This window comes from Carettochelys insculpta, chromosome 23 (assembly GCF_033958435.1).
Source record: "Carettochelys insculpta isolate YL-2023 chromosome 23, ASM3395843v1, whole genome shotgun sequence".
NCBI lineage: Eukaryota > Metazoa > Chordata > Testudines > Carettochelyidae > Carettochelys > Carettochelys insculpta.
Genome location: NC_134159.1, coordinates 1,412,745 through 1,429,111, shown reverse-complemented (window position 1 = coordinate 1,429,111; position 16,367 = coordinate 1,412,745). Strand labels below are relative to the sequence as shown.

Below are 16,367 nucleotides of genomic sequence, written 5' to 3'. Positions count from 1 at the left end.
TAGGGAGAAGGCGGAGCAAAGGGCGGGGCCCCTCTCACTGCTGTGCACTGAGACCATGCCCAGGTGCAGTGCCCGCGGGGACGCGCTGCCGGCCAGGGATGCTGCTCACCAGCGGGGTGGCATTGGAATCTCTCCTGGGCGGGGGCCCAAGCCCCCAGCATGCCAGGAGCGCTGGCCTCCAGCCCTCGGAAAAGTAGCGACCCCTTTGACTCTCGGCTGCCCCTAGCCAGCCCTGAAGCCTGGCCAGTCGGCCCCGAGGGGCTGCGTTCACACAGATAACAACGGTTCCCATGCTCCTGAGTCCCAGCCCGCAGCCCCCTTCCGTCCAGCCCTGCCTCCCCATCCCGGCACACCTCTGCCTGCCCTGAGCCCCCGCTAGCCCAGCTCTGGGGCTCTCAGCGCAGGGACTGCCCAGGCAGACCATGCTGCTGCTCGTTTGACAAATGCCCCTTCCCCCTCTCCGTCTCAGCCCCGTGGCCCAGTGGACACAAGTCGTGGTGTGCACCTCCCAGGTAATCGTGCTCCCTGGATGACCAGTGCCGCCATCACGTGTCTCTCCTGCTCCTCACAGGTGTGCGCCAGGCTATGTGGGGAACCCCAGCGTGCGGGGGCAGACCTGTGTGCTCGTGGGTAAGTGCAGGGCCAGGCGTTGGGGTCTGGGCTGGGCCTGGTGGTCTCCCTGCCCTGGCCATCAGACCAGTAGAGGGATGAGGGCTCGTAGCCTGTGAGCAGATCCAGACGGTCCCTTGCCTGTGTCTTGGCTCAGTGGCCAGCAGCTGCCATGCTGGCTGGTGCTGTGGAGAGCTGAGTTACGCGCAGGGCTGCTCTGGGGTAGGGCGATAGTGCTCCATTTGTTTCACTGGAGACGGCAGCGTGTGGGGCGCATGTGAGGGGGCCCCAGAGTCAGAAAGGGGCCATGACACAGAGGCACAAATCACTCTACCAGCTGTGCCTGAGCCAGCTGGGTTTGGGTGGTGGTCAGACCAGTGCCCCACTCCAGCCGTGGGGCTGGCCTGGCTCCCCCACAGCCAAGGGCTGGGCCTTTGCCCTGGGAGCGGGAGGTTGCTGCTCACCGGCAGGCTGGCCCCTTCAAAATGCACAGAGCAGGGCACGGCTGGGCACAGCCCTCATCCTGATCTCGGTGCACAGCCCCACAACTGCAGAGGGGCTCACCGGTGCGCTCAGAGCAGGGCACGGCTGGGCACCACCCTCATCCTGATCTCGGTGCACAGCCCCACAACCGTAGAGGGGCTCACCAGTGCTCTCAGAGCAGGGCGCGCCTGAATATGGCTCCTGGCCCCACAGCCCCAGAAGGGCCCTTTGCTGACCCCACCCCTGTGGGTCTGATGTACTCCCCCAGCCTCAGCTCCCCCCGGCTGATTGGCCCCTGCTTGTCTCTCCCGCAGAGCAAGCCCCTTTCGTGGTCCGGGTTCACCCACCGAAGACCACGGTCTTGCAAGGCGGCCAGGTGACCCTGCGCTGCCAGGCCAGTGGCAGCCCGCCCTACCACTACTCCTGGTCGCGGGAGGACAGGCGGCCCCTGCCCAGCACTGCTCAGAGCAGGCAGGAAGGTAAGCGCGGCCAGGGGTGGGGGCACGCGGAGCGTTAGGAGCCAGCGCTCCCCCCTCCCGCCCGTGTCACTCGGGGCTGTGGCGGCCGAGCTGTTGTGCCCATCACGTGTCCAGAGCTTTGGGAGTCCCCGAGGTGCCCACCTGGCGACCTGCGGGGGTTGGGCTGGAGCGGCTGCGGCTGTGGCTGCGGCTGCGGCTGCGGCGCTCACCAGTGGGGTGTCGTACCCCCGAGCACTGTAGCTCCGTTGGCTGAAGTTACACATGGCCCTGAAATGCACCCGCCTCTGGAGGGGCAGTGTCGCCCTTTGTACAGCCACCCCCCGCCTGGCACGGCAGTGCTGCAAACCCGCAGGCCAGGCTGGGAGGGAGAATCCGGCGTCGCCCTGGGGCGGCAGGGAGTAGGGGTGCTGGGGAGTGCGGGGGCTGCCAGGTGCCCAGAGCCAAAGGAAAGCAAACCCACGTGAAAGGGGGCGAGACCCGGACCCAGGCAGGGCCAGCTCCGCTTCGTTCACCTGCCCAAGGCGAGGAGCCAGTGGGTCGGATCAGGACAGCCCAGGCTGGGCTCACGCGACCCCCTTGGGGCCTGAGCAGGGCTGGGGCGGAGACGGCAGCTCGCCGCACTGCGCAGCTCCAGTGAGGGCCCTGAGTGGCTGGGCTACGAGCGGCAGAGACAGCGTCCCCCTGCCAGCCCCCTGGCCTGCGGCTGCTCTCCCTGCTGCCGGGCCCCCCGGGCACATGCGGGGCCGTGGGTGGGTCTCTCACGTCCCTGCTCCCGGCCCAGGGGCAGAGCTCCACTTCCCCAGCATCCAGCCCTCCGAGGCCGGCGTCTACATCTGCACCTGCCGCAGCCTGCAGCACAGCAATGCCAGCCGGGCAGAGGTCATCGTCACAGGTGAGCGGCTCGCGGGCTCAGCCCAGGCAGGCCTGGCACCATTGAGTGCTCCCCGGCCCTCGCCGCAGGCCCAGCGCCGTCCCTGGCAGGCTTTTCTCTCAGCCCCAGCCCCAGCCCCAGCCGGCCCCTCGCTCAGGCTGAGCGCCCAGCCCTGGGTCCGGCTGGCCAGCGCGCCCAGCGCCGAGCTGCCCTGCCCCGACAGGCGGCAGCTGCGCAGGGCGTAGGTCAGCGCCTCAAACTCACCACCACCATCCCTCCGGCCAGGGCAACAAGACAGGCGCCTTTGGGCGCAGCCTGGGGGCAGGGCCCGCTGGCCGGGGCTGAGCAGGGTCTGCCTGAACCTGGGCCGGATCTGCCTGTAGGCTGGTGGGCGAGCAGAGCTGGGGGGAGGGGCAGGGCCGGGGGGCACAAGGGCAGGACAGGGCCTGAGGGGAGGGCAGGCCGGGGGCCCTGGGGGGAGGGGCAGGGCCGGGGGGCCCAAGGGGAGGCCAGGGCCGGGGGGCCCAAGGGGAGGACAGGGCCGGGGGGAAGGTAGGGCTGGGGAGCCTGAGGGGAGGGCAGGGCCAGGGGCCCCAGGGGAGGGCAGGGCCCGAGGGGAGGTCAGGGCCGGGGGCCCAAGGGGAGGACAGGGCCGGGGAGGAGGCAGGGCTGGGGGGCCTGAGGGGAGGGCAGGGCCAGGGGCCCCAGGGGAGGGGCAGGGCCGGGGGAAGAGGCAGGGGAGAGCAGGGCCTAGGCTGGGATGAGGGGGCCTGAGAGAGGCAGAGCCAGAAGAACCCCCAAGCATGTGCGTCCTGCCAAGCGCTGCTCTGGGTGCGCCTGCCCTCCCTGCCTGGCCTGGGTCCACTGGCACCGGGAGCCCCTCAGGCCTGGGTGCTGGGCACGGGGCTCCGGGCGCCGGGCAGGAGTCTCACGTCTCCCCACCGGTGCAGAGCCCCCCAGCAAACCCATCACGGTGACCGTGGAGGAGAAAAGCCTCCAGACCGTCAATCCGGGAGCTGACGTCACCTTCATCTGCACGGCCAAGAGCCAGGTGAGGGCCGGGCGGGGGCACAAGAACTGGCGCTCACGCTGCGACTGCTGCTCCAGGCCCGGGCGAGGACCTCGAGTGGCCCCCAGTGCCTGCCCGGCGGCTGCGCACCCTGTTCCCTGGCGTGGCGCCACGCGTGTCTAAGCAGAGCCCCGGCTGCGAGCAGGTGGAGCCGGGGCAGCAGCTGGTCCCAGCGCTTGCATTGCCTGGCATAGGGGGAGCTGAGGGCAGGCCCGGGCTGTGCAGACCACCATGTGGCTTGGGGCAGCTGGCTGGTAACACCGCCAAAGAACTGTGCCCGCCGTGGGGACGAGGCCGCTGGCCTGGGACATCCAGGCCTCCCCGGAGAGCTCTGGGTGTCAGGGCCCTTCACCCAGCAGGGCACCGCGTGGGCACCTACGGTGGGAGGAGCGAGGTGGTGGACAGTACCTGGGCAGCCCGGCAGGGAGCATCTCTCGTGGCACTGAGCACAGCTGGTGATGCAGCCGTTCCGGCCTGCCTGGGCGCGCCCGGCCCCTCTCCTGCACCCGGCCATTCCTCAGGCCTCTAGCCGAGGGGAGCGGGGCTGCCAGCAGGGGGCAGAGGCTCTCAGGACATCCGGCAGGAGCAGGGTTGTTGGGGGGGCTCCACTCCACATTGCCCCCCAAGCCCTCCCAGCGCAGATGTCTCCCTGGGGCGGGCCCCCTCCCCCTCATGGCCGCCTCTGCTCCCGCAGTCTCCGGCCTACACGCTGGTGTGGACGCGGAAGAACCACGGCAAGCTGCCGCCCCGCGCCATGGACTTCAACGGCATCCTGACCATCCGCAACGTGCAGCCCGAGGACGCCGGGATCTACGTCTGCACCGGCTCCAACATGCTGGCCATGGCCGAGGGCACGGCCGAGCTGCAAGTGCAAGGTGCACGGGCGGGGGCTGCCTCGCTCGGGTCGCTCAGGCCAGGGCCCTTCGGGAGGGCCGGGCTCTCAGCGCCCAGCGCTTACCAGCACCGCCTCGGCCAGCGCCCCCGCTCCCTGCCCCCACCAGCCGGGCTCTACGCCGCCAGGCCCGTTCCCTGCCCCCCGCCCCCCCGAGGCGCTCTGCCTGGCGGGAGTGCTGCCCTCGGCTCGGCCCCTGTGCCGCGTTTGGGGGTTAGCTGGGAGCAGGGCTGCCGAGCCCCTGGTGGGAGCAGCGCCGGGTTGGTGGCCACAGAGGAGGGCGCTGTGCCAGCCAGGTGGGGGATGGCTGGGGAGAGCTTGAGCCGGGCATCCTGCTGCTGTGCGGGGACCTGGGGGAACCCGCAGAGCCCGTTGCGTTGTGCAGGCGAGAGATGTGCGAGGCGAGCAGCCCTGGGTGGGAGGCGGCGGCCATGGCCCCCCCAGGCTGTCCCAAAGCTCCTCTGGGGTGCAGGAACCTGGCTCGTGCCCAGCGGGGTGAGCCTGGGCCCTTGGGCTGGGCAGTGAGCCCTGCAGTGCCAGTGCCAGGCCAGCGCTGGGCACAGCCTGGTTTGCACATGGACACCTGGGGGCCCCAAGGTGCTTTCGGGGCTGAACTGAGAACTGTGCTTCGTTTGCAGCCCCGACCAAGACCCAGATGTTTTACGGACCCGTTGAAGTCATGGAAGGCCACAGACCCGGTAAGTCGGCCTGGTGTGTGCAGCCTCCCCCTACCACTCCCATGCGGGGGCGCCTGCTCTCGCTCTGCGCCCGCTGCGTGGCAGGGTGAGCCGCCTCCCCCTCGTGAGTGGCGTGTGGGGCCACAGGAAAGGAGGCCAAGTGGGGAGAAACCTTGGGGCAGAGCAGGGGGCGAAGGGGGGAACAACACCACTAAAGAGAACCTGGCCCTGAGGACACCAGGCCTAGGCAGCCCAGTTCCATTGGCTGCTGTAGTCAGGGCTGGGGGGGCCCAGCCCAGAGGTCAGTCTGTGTGCAAGGCTGCTGGGTGTCCCTGTGGCACTCCCCTGACTAGCACTGGCCTGGGGATGGCACAGGTGCCAGCGGAGCAGGGGGCAGGCTCTGGGGCCTGGCGGTGGGTCTGAGTTACATCTTCTTCCCTGGCCCCTATCTATGGAAACGCTGCGCACAGGGGATGCCATGCCAGGCGGGGGAGCTGGCTGGGGCCCTCCTGCACTGCACGCTGGGGAGAGACCCTCTGCTGCAGCGGGGGCAGTTCCCCACGGACGACGAGCTGAACGGCCGGGGGGATCCCAGCCAAGTCACGGCAGGTGCCATGAGCAGCTCTGGGAGAGACCCAGTTCTGGTTCCCTAATTCTCAGCCCTGCCCTGGGTGCTGCTCTAAACTGCCCACTTGACTGTTGTCCTTCTGGAGCATCTCTTGTGCTCGGGGGTAGAATGGGGCTGCCCAGCCCAGACGTGGCCTCTGCCAGAGAGCCCCAGCACGCCCTGACAAGGAGACTGGAGCCCCTCTCCGCACAGAGCAAGTCATTCGCCGTCCCTCTTGCTGCAGCTCCCATCCTGCCGACTGCCACCATCGAGCCGGCGCAGCTGACGGTCCAGCCTGGCCAGCCGGCTGAGTTCCGCTGCGTGGCCACCGGCAGCCCCCCGCCCACCGTGGAGTGGCTCGGTATGTGCCGCAGACCTGCTTCTGCCTGGGGAGGACACACTGGGGCAGCCGCGGGGAGGGGCACCGGCATATCCCTGGCCTGGCCTGGCCACCCCCGGACCCAGGGCTAACGCGGGGCGGGTGGAGACAAGAGCCGGCTGAGGTCCCATTGGCACTGCCCTGCAGCCTCCCACAAGCCCCCTCTGCACTGCTGCTCTCCCTGACGCTGGCAGGAAGCCTGGTCCAGCCCCCTGGGGTGGGGCCCGCCCGCTGGGGCAGCTGCTGTAGTTGCTGGGCTGGCCACTGGATGGTGGTGTGCTCACGTGGCCCCCGCTGTGTGCAGTCGCCCGGTCCAGCCACCCAGCACCAGCTGCAAGGGACTGTTCTCTAGCCCCAGGCAAACCCCCAACCCACCGTAGGCCCTTCCCCAACTTCCTCTTGCCCCGCCCCGAGCAAGGCAGCCCAGGGGATTGCAGGGTCCCCCTGACGCGCACACACACCAGGTGGCCCACAGCCTGTTCTGTCCTGCTCCCCTGTGCTCCGGGCCTGCTGCCCCGCTTCTCCGTGGCGGGGTGCTCTGCTTCCGGCTGCTGGGAGAAGCCCCACGCTGTGGGTTGGGAGGGGCGGCGGGCAGAGAGCAGCAGGCTGCTGGGCTGCTCCGTCGCGGGGTCGGGGAGCAGAGGACGCCCCTGCTGCTGCATCAGGCCCCCAGCCCAGGTAATCTTGGGGGGCTTGTCCTAGGACTGCCATGGGCCCCCAGCAGGGCAGGGCCTGGAGCAGCTGCCCGGACTCTTCTGTGGCCGGGCCGCGCCGCACAGGGGTGCTGGGAGACAATGGGGCATTAACCGCCATGTGATTCCTGCCCTGGCTGTCTGCAGGAGGACGGGCGGGCGTCATGTCCCGCAGGGCCATTGTCCAGGGCGGGACCCTGCGCTTCGCCGCCGTGGAGCCCTCAGACGAGGCGGAGTACCTGTGCCGTGTGCGCAACAGCGCTGGGCACCACGTGGCCCGGGCCTTCCTGCAAGTGCATGGTATGTAGCCAGGCTGCCCAGCCCTACCGTGGCGCTCTGCCCCCCAGGCCTACGCCGCTGCCAGAGGACCCCAGGAGCCACGTCGGCTCTCGTTGGCCGGGGCCCACCCACCGAGTACTGCACAGGGCTGGTGGTTAGAGCAGGGGTGCTGGCGCCAGCGAGGGTCTCTTCCTCCCGGAGCGGTAGCTGCGTCCGTTCCCGTGAGGGGCGAGCTCGCTGCAGGCCCGCGCCCTGTGTCTGCCGGCACCATCTCGGGCACGGTCTCAGGGCGCTGCTGGCTCCCTCCACCACAGGGCCTGCCCGGAACTGCCTTTGCGACAGCCAGGCTGCCCCTCCTCTCTGCTCAGCCGGGCTCGGCTGTACCCAGGGCTAGGTCTCTTCTTGCTTTGGAGCTGGGCATCCCCAAGGGGACTTTCGCTGGGGCTGGGGCCGTGCTCCCTGGGGTCCAAGAACTGCAGCTGGCACAAGAAGCCCGCGCCAGTCGGCGCTGCTCACACCAGCTGCCGCTGCTGCCTGGGCAAGGCCCAGAGGGGGCCGGTGTTGGGATTGTGAAAGCCGGAAGCTGTGCACCAGGAAAGAGCTGGGCGTTAGCACCCTGGGGTCAGCACTGCATCCACATCTGTGCCCAGCACCACCAGTCGGTGCGGAGCAGGGCGTTAGCCCTACCCTGGGGTCAGCACTGGATCCACATCTGTGCCCAGCACCAGCAGTCGGTGCGGAGCAGGGCGTTAGCCCTGCCCTGCAGTCGGCGCTGGATGAGGCTCGGTGCCCAGCACCACCAGTCGGTGCGGAGTGCCTAGCCAGGCCTGCGGTCGGAGCTGCGGAGCTCTTTGTTCCCGGTTCCGGCTCCAGAGGGGAGGGGCTTGTCCCCGTCTCGCAGGGGCGAGACCAGGGCAGAGACCCGCCTGGACCTGCGACAGATGTCGCCCCCTCCGGGGAAGCTGGGGCCCGGCGTCTGGTGTCAGGCCAGCCCTCGCGGGAACACACCAGCCTCACCGTGCGGCAGTGCAGGGCTGGCACCTGCAAACACCACCGACCCCAGAAGGCCTGGGCATAGCACAGGATGTCCTGTCTCTCCCAGAGCGCCTGCGCCGGCGTCAGCAGCACCCAGGGCATCCTTGTGCCATCCACCCGGAGGCCGAGAGCCCCCTGGGACATCAGGAAGACGGTGGCCAGTGGACCGAGCAGGTGCTGCTTCTCTCCCCGCCAGCGGCTGCTTCACCCCAAGTGACCAGATTTGTCTTCCCAGGGGAGAAATCCCCACGTGGACCCCTTGCAGCAGGCTGAGACCCTGGCTTCTGCTGGGCCTACGCAGGGGGTCAGTCTCTAACCTGGTCCTGAGTGGCCGTGGGCATCTCCACTGACTCTGCTGATCAGCAGGGTCCTGCCTGTGATGGGGTTCAGGGGTCCCCCTGCACTGCACCCCGTCCGCTGGCAGGAGAGACTCTCACTCAGCAGGTACAACAGGAGGTTTATTAGGCAACAGAAGCCCAGTTTCTCACAGAAGTGACAGTGCAGCAGTCAGAGACGGTCATTCCAACCCGTCCTGGGGAGAGGAGCCTGAGGGGTGCCCCTCTGGGGTGTAGCTTCCCCCCTCGCCAGGCTGGCTGCCTTCCAACCCCCCAGCTTTCCCCAGCCTCTAACTCCCTCCTCCGATTCAAAACCACCTCGGCTCCTCCCTCCTCTTTGTTCAGGGCTGAGGTGTTACCTGCCAGCCTAGGTTATAGCCCCAGGGTCATCCTTACCCACTGGGAGCTGCTCTGCTTGTCTCTCACATGCACTCCCCCCACTCCATCACACTGTCAAAGGCTGGATCAATGGGGCTTGAGTCAGTCTGACAGCCCCAGCTAGCCTGGCGTGCTGCTGGACCTCAGCGTCATCCCCGTGCGGCTGCCTGACAGCCAGGACCGTGGTCGTCTCCCGCACCACAGCCTCAGCACGGGCCTGAGGAGCAGGCCTGCTCCTGGGAGGTTCCTGGGTTCCTTGCGACACCTGGGAATCCCTCCCCAAGCTTGGCCAAACAGACCCAGTTCTCTCGCTGGACTTCGAGGGCAACGGCCCTGGCAGCTTCATCTGTGCGGGATGCCCTGGGTTGGCTTCTCTCGCCAAACATGCTGGGCCGAGCCCTCTCTTCCAGCAGGGGCCAGCAGGGTGGTGGCATTTCCTCCACCTAGCCAAGAGTCCTCGGCGTTTTTGCCGTGGGGTCGGCTCCATTCCTCAGAGGCCTCGAAGGGAAGCTGCAGGCTGCAAAGGATCCTGTCCCTCGATGGAACCCGCATTTGGTCTTGGCTCAGCTTCTGGGCTCCCTGGTAGAGCCGCTGCTGTGTGTTCCCGAGCCTGCCTGCCACCAAAGGTGGCCTTCTTGGTGCACTCACCTCAGGCAGGTGTGCGACTATGATGGGGCTCAGGGGTCCCCAAGCTCTGCACCTTGTCTGCAGGCAGGAGTGACTCTCACTGGGCAGGAGAACAGCGGGTTTATGAGCCGACAGGACACAGCGTTATACAGAGGAGTCAATGCAGCCGACAGAAACAGCCAGTCCCATCCATGCTGGGCAGAGGAGGCCCCGAGGGGCCCCCAGAGCCGGGGCTTTGCCCCTCCTTTGTCTCTCTCTCTCCCAGACTCACTGCTTCCAACTCCCAGTTCCAATTCAAGCCCCTCAGGCTCCAGCTCCCCCTTTGTCTGCAGCCCAGAGGTGTCACCTGGGCACCAGGTTACCCCCAGCAGGAGCCCCCCAGCCTGTGTGAGACACACACACACACGTAGACGTCACAGTGACTCAGAGCTCTGCCCTCGGCGCCGCCGTCAGATGGGACGACGAGGTGCAGCTCTTCCGCAGGCAGGCTCATCTTTCCACATTCGCCCGGCCGTCGTCCTGCTGGGCTTCGGCCCTCAGCCGCAGAGCTCTGGTTGCCATTCACCGTGGGGGGCCGGTCACGTGTCAGCTCGGCTCTCGCCCCGCCCCGGTGAAAGCCCCCTTCCAGCAGCCTGCAGGCTCGGCCACCGCCCTGGCACCCACCCCCCCCGGCCCCGGGGAGCTGCGACGTGCGCTGCCAGGGGCTCCTCCCTGCCTCCTCCTCCCTGCAGACCAGCTGGTGAGCTGCTCCCAAGGCTGGCGTTCCTCCCACGCCCTGGAGCTGCGGCGAGGAGGGAGCTCCTGGCCCCAGCGCACAGGGCGCCCACGCTCCTCACACAGCCCACGTGAGCAGCTGCCTCCAAGGACTGGCTCCAGAAAGGGAGCGGTCTTCTCCCGCCGGCCGTGGGCTTGGGCCAGTCACCGGGGTCTGTGCCTCCGTCTCTCCAAGTGGGAAATACGGGGAGGATGAGCCCAACCCAGCCCTACTGCAGGAGCGACTCTAAAGCACGTTTGACCCTTCTGAGGGGCGGGGGGGTCAGTACGTGGCTTGGACGGTGCCTGGTGGGGGAGGGGGACAGTGTGTGCCATGGGTGGTGCCCAGCAGGGGAGGGTCAGCCTGTGCCGTGCATGGTGCCCAGTGGGGGGGGAGGGGGTCAGTGCGTGTTCTGGATGGCGCCCGGGGGGAGGGGGTCAGGGTGTCCTGGATGGCGCCCGGGGGGAGGGGGTCAGTGCATGTCCTGGATGGCGCCAGGGGGGAGGGGGTCAGTGCGTGTCCTGGATGGCGCCAGGGGGGAGGGGGTCAGGGTGTCCTGGATGGCGCCCGGGGGGGAGGGGGTCAGTGTGTGCCCTGGATGGTGCCTGGCGGGGGAGGGGGTCAGCCTGTGCCGTGCATGGTGCCCAGCGGGGGAGGGGGTCAGGGTGTCCTGGATGGCGCCCAGCGGGGGAGGGGGTCAGTGTGTGCCCTGGATGGTGCCTGGCGGGGGAGGGGGTCAGCCTGTGCCGTGCATGGTGTCTAGCGGGGGAGGGGGTCAGGGTGTCCTGGATGGCACCCAGCGGGGGAGGGGGTCAGTGTGTGCCCTGGATGGCGCCTGGCGGGGGAGGGGGTCAGCCTGTGCCGTGCATGGTGCCCAGCGGGGGAGGGGGTCAGTGTGTGCCCTGGATGGTGCCTGGCGGGGGAGGGGGTCAGTGTGTGCCCTGGATGGTGCCTGGCGGGGGAGGGGGTCAGCCTGTGCCGTGCATGGTGCCCAGTGGGGGAGGGGGTCAGGGTGTCCTGGATGGCGCCCAGCGGGGGAGGGGGTCAGCCTGTGCCGTGCATGGTGCCCAGTGGGGGAGGGGGTCAGGGTGTCCTGGATGGCGCCCAGCGGGGGAGGGGGTCACTGTGTGCCCTGGATGGCGCCCAGCAGGGGAGGGGGTCAGTGTGTGCCCTGGATGGTGCCTGGCGGGGGAGGGGGTCAGTGTGTGCCCTGGATGGTGCCTGGCGGGGGAGGGGGTCAGCCTGTGCCGTGCATGGTGCCCAGTGGGGGAGGGGGTCAGGGTGTCCTGGATGGCGCCCAGCGGGGGAGGGGGTCAGTGTGTGTCCTGGATGGTGCCCAGCGGGGGAGGGGGTCAGTATGTGCCCTGGATGGCGCCCGGCGGGGGAGGGGGTCAGTGTGCGCCCTGGATGGTGCCTGGCGGGGGAGGGGGTCAGCCTGTGCCGTGCATGGTGCCCAGTCGGGGAGGGGGTCAGGGTGCCCTGGATGGCGCCCGGCGGGGGAGGGGGTCAGTGTGCGCCCTGGATAGCGCCCGGCGGGGGAGGGGGTCAGTGTGTGCCCTGGATGGTGCCCAGCGGGGGAGGGGGTCACTGTGTGCCCTGGATGGTGCCCAGCGGGGGAGGGGGTCAGTGTGTGCCCTGGATGGCGCCCGGCGGGGGAGGGGGTCAGTGTGTGCCCTGGATGGCGCCTGGCGGGGGAGGGGGTCAGTGTGTGCCCTGGATGGCGCCCGGCGGGGGAGGGGGTCAGTGTGTGCCCTGGATGGTGCCCGGCGGGGGAGGGGGTCACTGTGTGCCCTGGATGGTGCCCAGCGGGGGAGGGGGTCAGTGTGTGCCCTGGATGGCGCCCGGCGGGGGAGGGGGTCAGTGTGTGCCCTGGATGGCGCCCAGCGGGGGAGGGGGTCAGTGTGCGCCCTGGATGGCGCCCGGCGGGGGAGGGGGTCAGTGTGCGCCCTGGATGGCGCCCGGCGGGGGAGGGGGTCAGTGTGCGCCCTGGATGGTGCCCGGCGGGGGAGGGGGTCAGTGTGCGCCCTGGATGGCGCCCGGCGGGGGAGGGGGTCAGTGTGCGCCCTGGATGGTGCCCAGCGGGGGAGGGGGTCACTGTGTGCCCTGGATGGTGCCCAGCGGGGGAGGGGGTCAGTGTGTGCCCTGGATGGCGCCCAGCGGGGGAGGGGGTCAGTGTGTGCCCTGGATGGCGCCCGGCGGGGGAGGGGGTCAGTGTGCGCCCTGGATGGCGCCCAGCGGGGGAGGGGGTCAGTGTGTGCCCTGGATGGCGCCCGGCGGGGGAGGGGGTCAGTGTGTGCCCTGGATGGCGCCCGGCGGGGGAGGGGGTCAGTGTGTGCCCTGGATGGTGCCCGGCGGGGGAGGGGGTCACTGTGTGCCCTGGATGGTGCCCAGCGGGGGAGGGGGTCAGTGTGTGCCCTGGATGGCGCCCGGCGGGGGAGGGGGTCAGTGTGTGCCCTGGATGGCGCCCAGCGGGGGAGGGGGTCAGTGTGTGCCCTGGATGGCGCCCGGCGGGGGAGGGGGTCAGTGTGTGCCCTGGATGGCGCCCGGCGGGGGAGGGGGTCAGTGTGTGCCCTGGATGGCGCCCGGCGGGGGAGGGGGTCAGTGTGCGCCCTGGATGGTGCCCGGCGGGGGAGGGGGTCAGTGTGCGCCCTGGATGGCGCCCGGCGGGGGAGGGGGTCAGTGTGCGCCCTGGATGGTGCCCAGCGGGGGAGGGGGTCACTGTGTGCCCTGGATGGTGCCCAGCGGGGGAGGGGGTCAGTGTGTGCCCTGGATGGCGCCCAGCGGGGGAGGGGGTCAGTGTGTGCCCTGGATGGCGCCCGGCGGGGGAGGGGGTCAGTGTGCGCCCTGGATGGCGCCCAGCGGGGGAGGGGGTCAGTGTGTGCCCTGGATGGCGCCCGGCGGGGGAGGGGGTCAGTGTGTGCCCTGGATGGCGCCCGGCGGGGGAGGGGGTCAGTGTGCGCCCTGGATGGTGCCCGGCGGGGGAGGGGGTCAGTGTGTGCCCTGGATGGCGCCCGGCGGGGGAGGGGGTCAGTGTGTGCCCTGGATGGTGCCCGGCGGGGGAGGGGGCAGGCGGCGTGGTGAAAGGGTTACAGGATGGGCCCTGGGCAGCTCCGGGAGGAACAAGGACAGGGAGAGGGACAGCATTCCCGCGTGCCGGGCTGGCCGCTGAGGCAGCACCTCAGCTGACTGGGAGGAGGGTGCGGCTGGGGGCAGAGAGGGGCTCCCGGGGGCTGGCAGAGCTCTAACCCGCTGGTGTTTGCAGGTGCCAGCGTGCCGCAGGTGCAGGTGAGCCCGGAGCGGACGGAAGTGCAGGAGGGCAGCACAGTGAGGCTGTACTGCAGGGCTGCTGGCTCCCCCACTGCCACCATCACCTGGGAGAAGCAAGGGGGCAGCCTCCCGCCCCAGGTGAGCCCCCGAGGGCAGAGCAGGGCGGGGCCTCTGGGCGTATGGGGGGCTTGGTTGGTGGGGATGGGTCACAGCATCAGGGACCTGCCATTTGGGACCATCGGGGTTTGGAGTTGGGCCGTGGGGACTGGCAGGTTGGAGGGGTGTGACATGGGGTGGGCGGGAGGCTCAGCAGGCTGGGGCAGGAGCACCGTGGGGTACGGCATGGGGCCTGGAAGGTGGGGAGGTGCCCTAGGGTGGAGCATGCACTGGGGCAGGAGCACTGTGGGTTGGGATGTGAGGGGTGGCCATGGGTCCCAGCAGGCTGTGGGGGGTTGCCGTGGGGTGTGGCATGGGGGTCGGCAGGCTGTGGGGAGTTCTGTGGGGTGGTCTGTGGGGGTCAGTAGGCTGTTGGGGGTTGCCATGGGGTGTGGCATGGGGGTCGGCAGGCTGTGGGAGGTTGCCGTGGTGTGTGGCATGAGGCAGCAGGCTGTGGGGTGTGGCGTGGGGGTCAGCAGGCTGTGGGGGGTTGCTGTGGGGAGTGGTGTGGGGGTCACCATGGGGTGTGGCGTGGGGCCCAGCAGGCTGGGGGGGTTGCCGTGGGGTGTGGTGTGGGGGTCACTGTGGGGTGTGGCGTGGGGCCCAGCAGGCTGTGGGGGGTTGCCATGGGGTGTGGCGTGGGGGTCGGCAGGCTGTGGGAGGTTGCCGTGGTGTGTGGCATGAGGCCCAGCAGGCTGTGGGGGGTTGCCATGGGGTGTGGCGTGGGGCCCAGCAAGCTGTGGGGTGTGGCGTGGGGGTCAGCAGGCTGTGGGGGGTTGCTGTGGGGAGTGGTGTGGGGGTCACCGTGGGGTGTGGTGTGGGGCCCAGCAGGCTGGGGGGGTTGCCGTGGGGTGTGGTGTGGGGGTCACTGTGGGGTGTGGTGTGGGGAGTGGTGTGGGGGTCACTGTGGGGTGTGGTGTGGGGAGTGGTGTGGGGGTCACCGTGGGGTGTGGCGTGGGGCCCAGCAGGCTGTGGGGGTCACTGTGGGGTGTGGCGTGGGGCCCAGCAGGCTGTGGGGGGTTGCCATGGGGTGTGGCGTGGGGCCCAGCAAGCTGTGGGGGGTTGCCATGGGGTGTGGCGTGGGGCCCAGCAGGCTGTGGGGGGTTGCCGTGGGGTGTGGCGTGGGGGTCAGCAGGCTGTGGGGGGTTGCCATGGAGTGTGGCGTGGGGCCCAGCAGGCTGGGGGGCTGCCGTGGGGTGTGGCGTGGGGCCCAGCAAGCTGTGGGGGGTTGCCGTGGGGTGTGGCGTGGGGCCCAGCAAGCTGTGGGGGGTTGCCATGGGGTGTGGCGTGGGGCCCAGCAGGCTTTGGGGGGTTGCTGTGGGGTGTGGCGTGGGGGTCAGCAGGCTGTGGGGGGTTGCTGTGGGGTGTGGCATGGGGGTCGGCAGGCTGTGGGGGGTTGCCATGGAGTGTGGCGTGGGGCCCAGCAGGCTGGGGGGGTGCCGTGGGGTGTGACGGGGGGGCCAGCAGGCTGGGGGGGTTGCCATGGGGTGTGGCGTGGGGCCCAGCAGGCTTTGGGGGGTTGCTGTGGGGTGTGGCGTGGGGGTCAGCAGGCTGTGGGGGGTTGCTGTGGGGTGTGGCATGGGGGCCAGCAGGCTGGGGGGGTTGCCATGGGGTGTGGCGTGGGGCCCAGCAAGCTGTGGGGTGTGGCGTGGGGGTCAGCAGGCTGTGGGGGGTTGCTGTGGGGAGTGGTGTGGGGGTCACCGTGGGGTGTGGTGTGGGGCCCAGCAGGCTGGGGGGGTTGCCGTGGGGTGTGGTGTGGGGGTCACTGTGGGGTGTGGTGTGGGGTGTGGTGTGGGGGTCACTGTGGGGTGTGGTGTGGGGAGTGGTGTGGGGGTCACTGTGGGGTGTGGCGTGGGGCCCAGCAGGCTGTGGGGGGTTGCCATGGGGTGTGGCGTGGGGCCCAGCAAGCTGTGGGGGGTTGCCATGGGGTGTGGCGTGGGGCCCAGCAGGCTGTGGGGGGTTGCCGTGGGGTGTGGCGTGGGGGTCAGCAGGCTGTGGGGGGTTGCCATGGAGTGTGGCGTGGGGCCCAGCAGGCTGGGGGGCTGCCGTGGGGTGTGGCGTGGGGCCCAGCAAGCTGTGGGGGGTTGCCATGGGGTGTGGCGTGGGACCCAGCAGGCTTTGGGGGGTTGCCGTGGGGTGTGGCGTGGGGCCCAGCAAGCTGTGGGGGGTTGCCATGGGGTGTGGCGTGGGACCCAGCAGGCTTTGGGGGGTTGCCGTGGGGTGTGGCGTGGGGCCCAGCAGGCTTTGGGGGGTTGCTGTGGGGTGTGGCGTGGGGGTCAGCAGGCTGTGGGGGGTTGCTGTGGGGTGTGGCATGGGGGTCGGCAGGCTGTGGGGGGTTGCCATGGAGTGTGGCGTGGGGCCCAGCAGGCTGGGGGGGTGCCGTGGGGTGTGACGGGGGGGCCAGCAGGCTGGGGGGGTTGCCATGGGGTGTGGCGTGGGGCCCAGCAGGCTTTGGGGGGTTGCTGTGGGGTGTGGCGTGGGGGTCAGCAGGCTGTGGGGGGTTGCTGTGGGGTGTGGCATGGGGGCCAGCAGGCTGGGGGGGTTGCTGTGGGGTGTGGCGTGGGGGTCGGCAGGCTGTGGGGGGGTTGCCATGGGGTGTGGCGTGGGGCCCAGCAGGCTGTGGGGGGGTTGCCATGGGGTGTGGCGTGGGGGCCAGCAGGCTGGGGGGGTTGCCATGGAGTGTGGCGTGGGGGCCAGCAGGCTGGGGGGGTGCCCTGGGGTGTGATGGGGGGCCCAGCAGGCTGGGGGGTTGCCATGGGGTGTGGCGTGGGGCCCAGC

General features: G+C 70.1%; 1 protein-coding gene across 8 annotated transcripts in view; it reads left to right on the top strand.

Moving 5' to 3' along the window:
- The window catches only part of HSPG2 (heparan sulfate proteoglycan 2), a 186,844-nt gene that overhangs the window by 114,573 nt on the left and 55,904 nt on the right, over positions 1 to 16,367 (top strand). For all 8 annotated transcript variants that reach the window (XM_074975578.1, XM_074975582.1, XM_074975576.1 and 5 more), the window contains 9 exons: positions 572 to 630; positions 1,407 to 1,571; positions 2,353 to 2,463; positions 3,393 to 3,493; positions 4,206 to 4,386; positions 5,042 to 5,101; positions 5,932 to 6,048; positions 6,906 to 7,058; positions 13,429 to 13,571. In XM_074975578.1, coding sequence (XP_074831679.1) covers positions 572 to 630; positions 1,407 to 1,571; positions 2,353 to 2,463; positions 3,393 to 3,493; positions 4,206 to 4,386; positions 5,042 to 5,101; positions 5,932 to 6,048; positions 6,906 to 7,058; positions 13,429 to 13,571 — 1,090 coding nt within the window. The remainder of the gene's footprint in view (positions 1 to 571; positions 631 to 1,406; positions 1,572 to 2,352; positions 2,464 to 3,392; positions 3,494 to 4,205; positions 4,387 to 5,041; positions 5,102 to 5,931; positions 6,049 to 6,905; positions 7,059 to 13,428; positions 13,572 to 16,367) is intronic.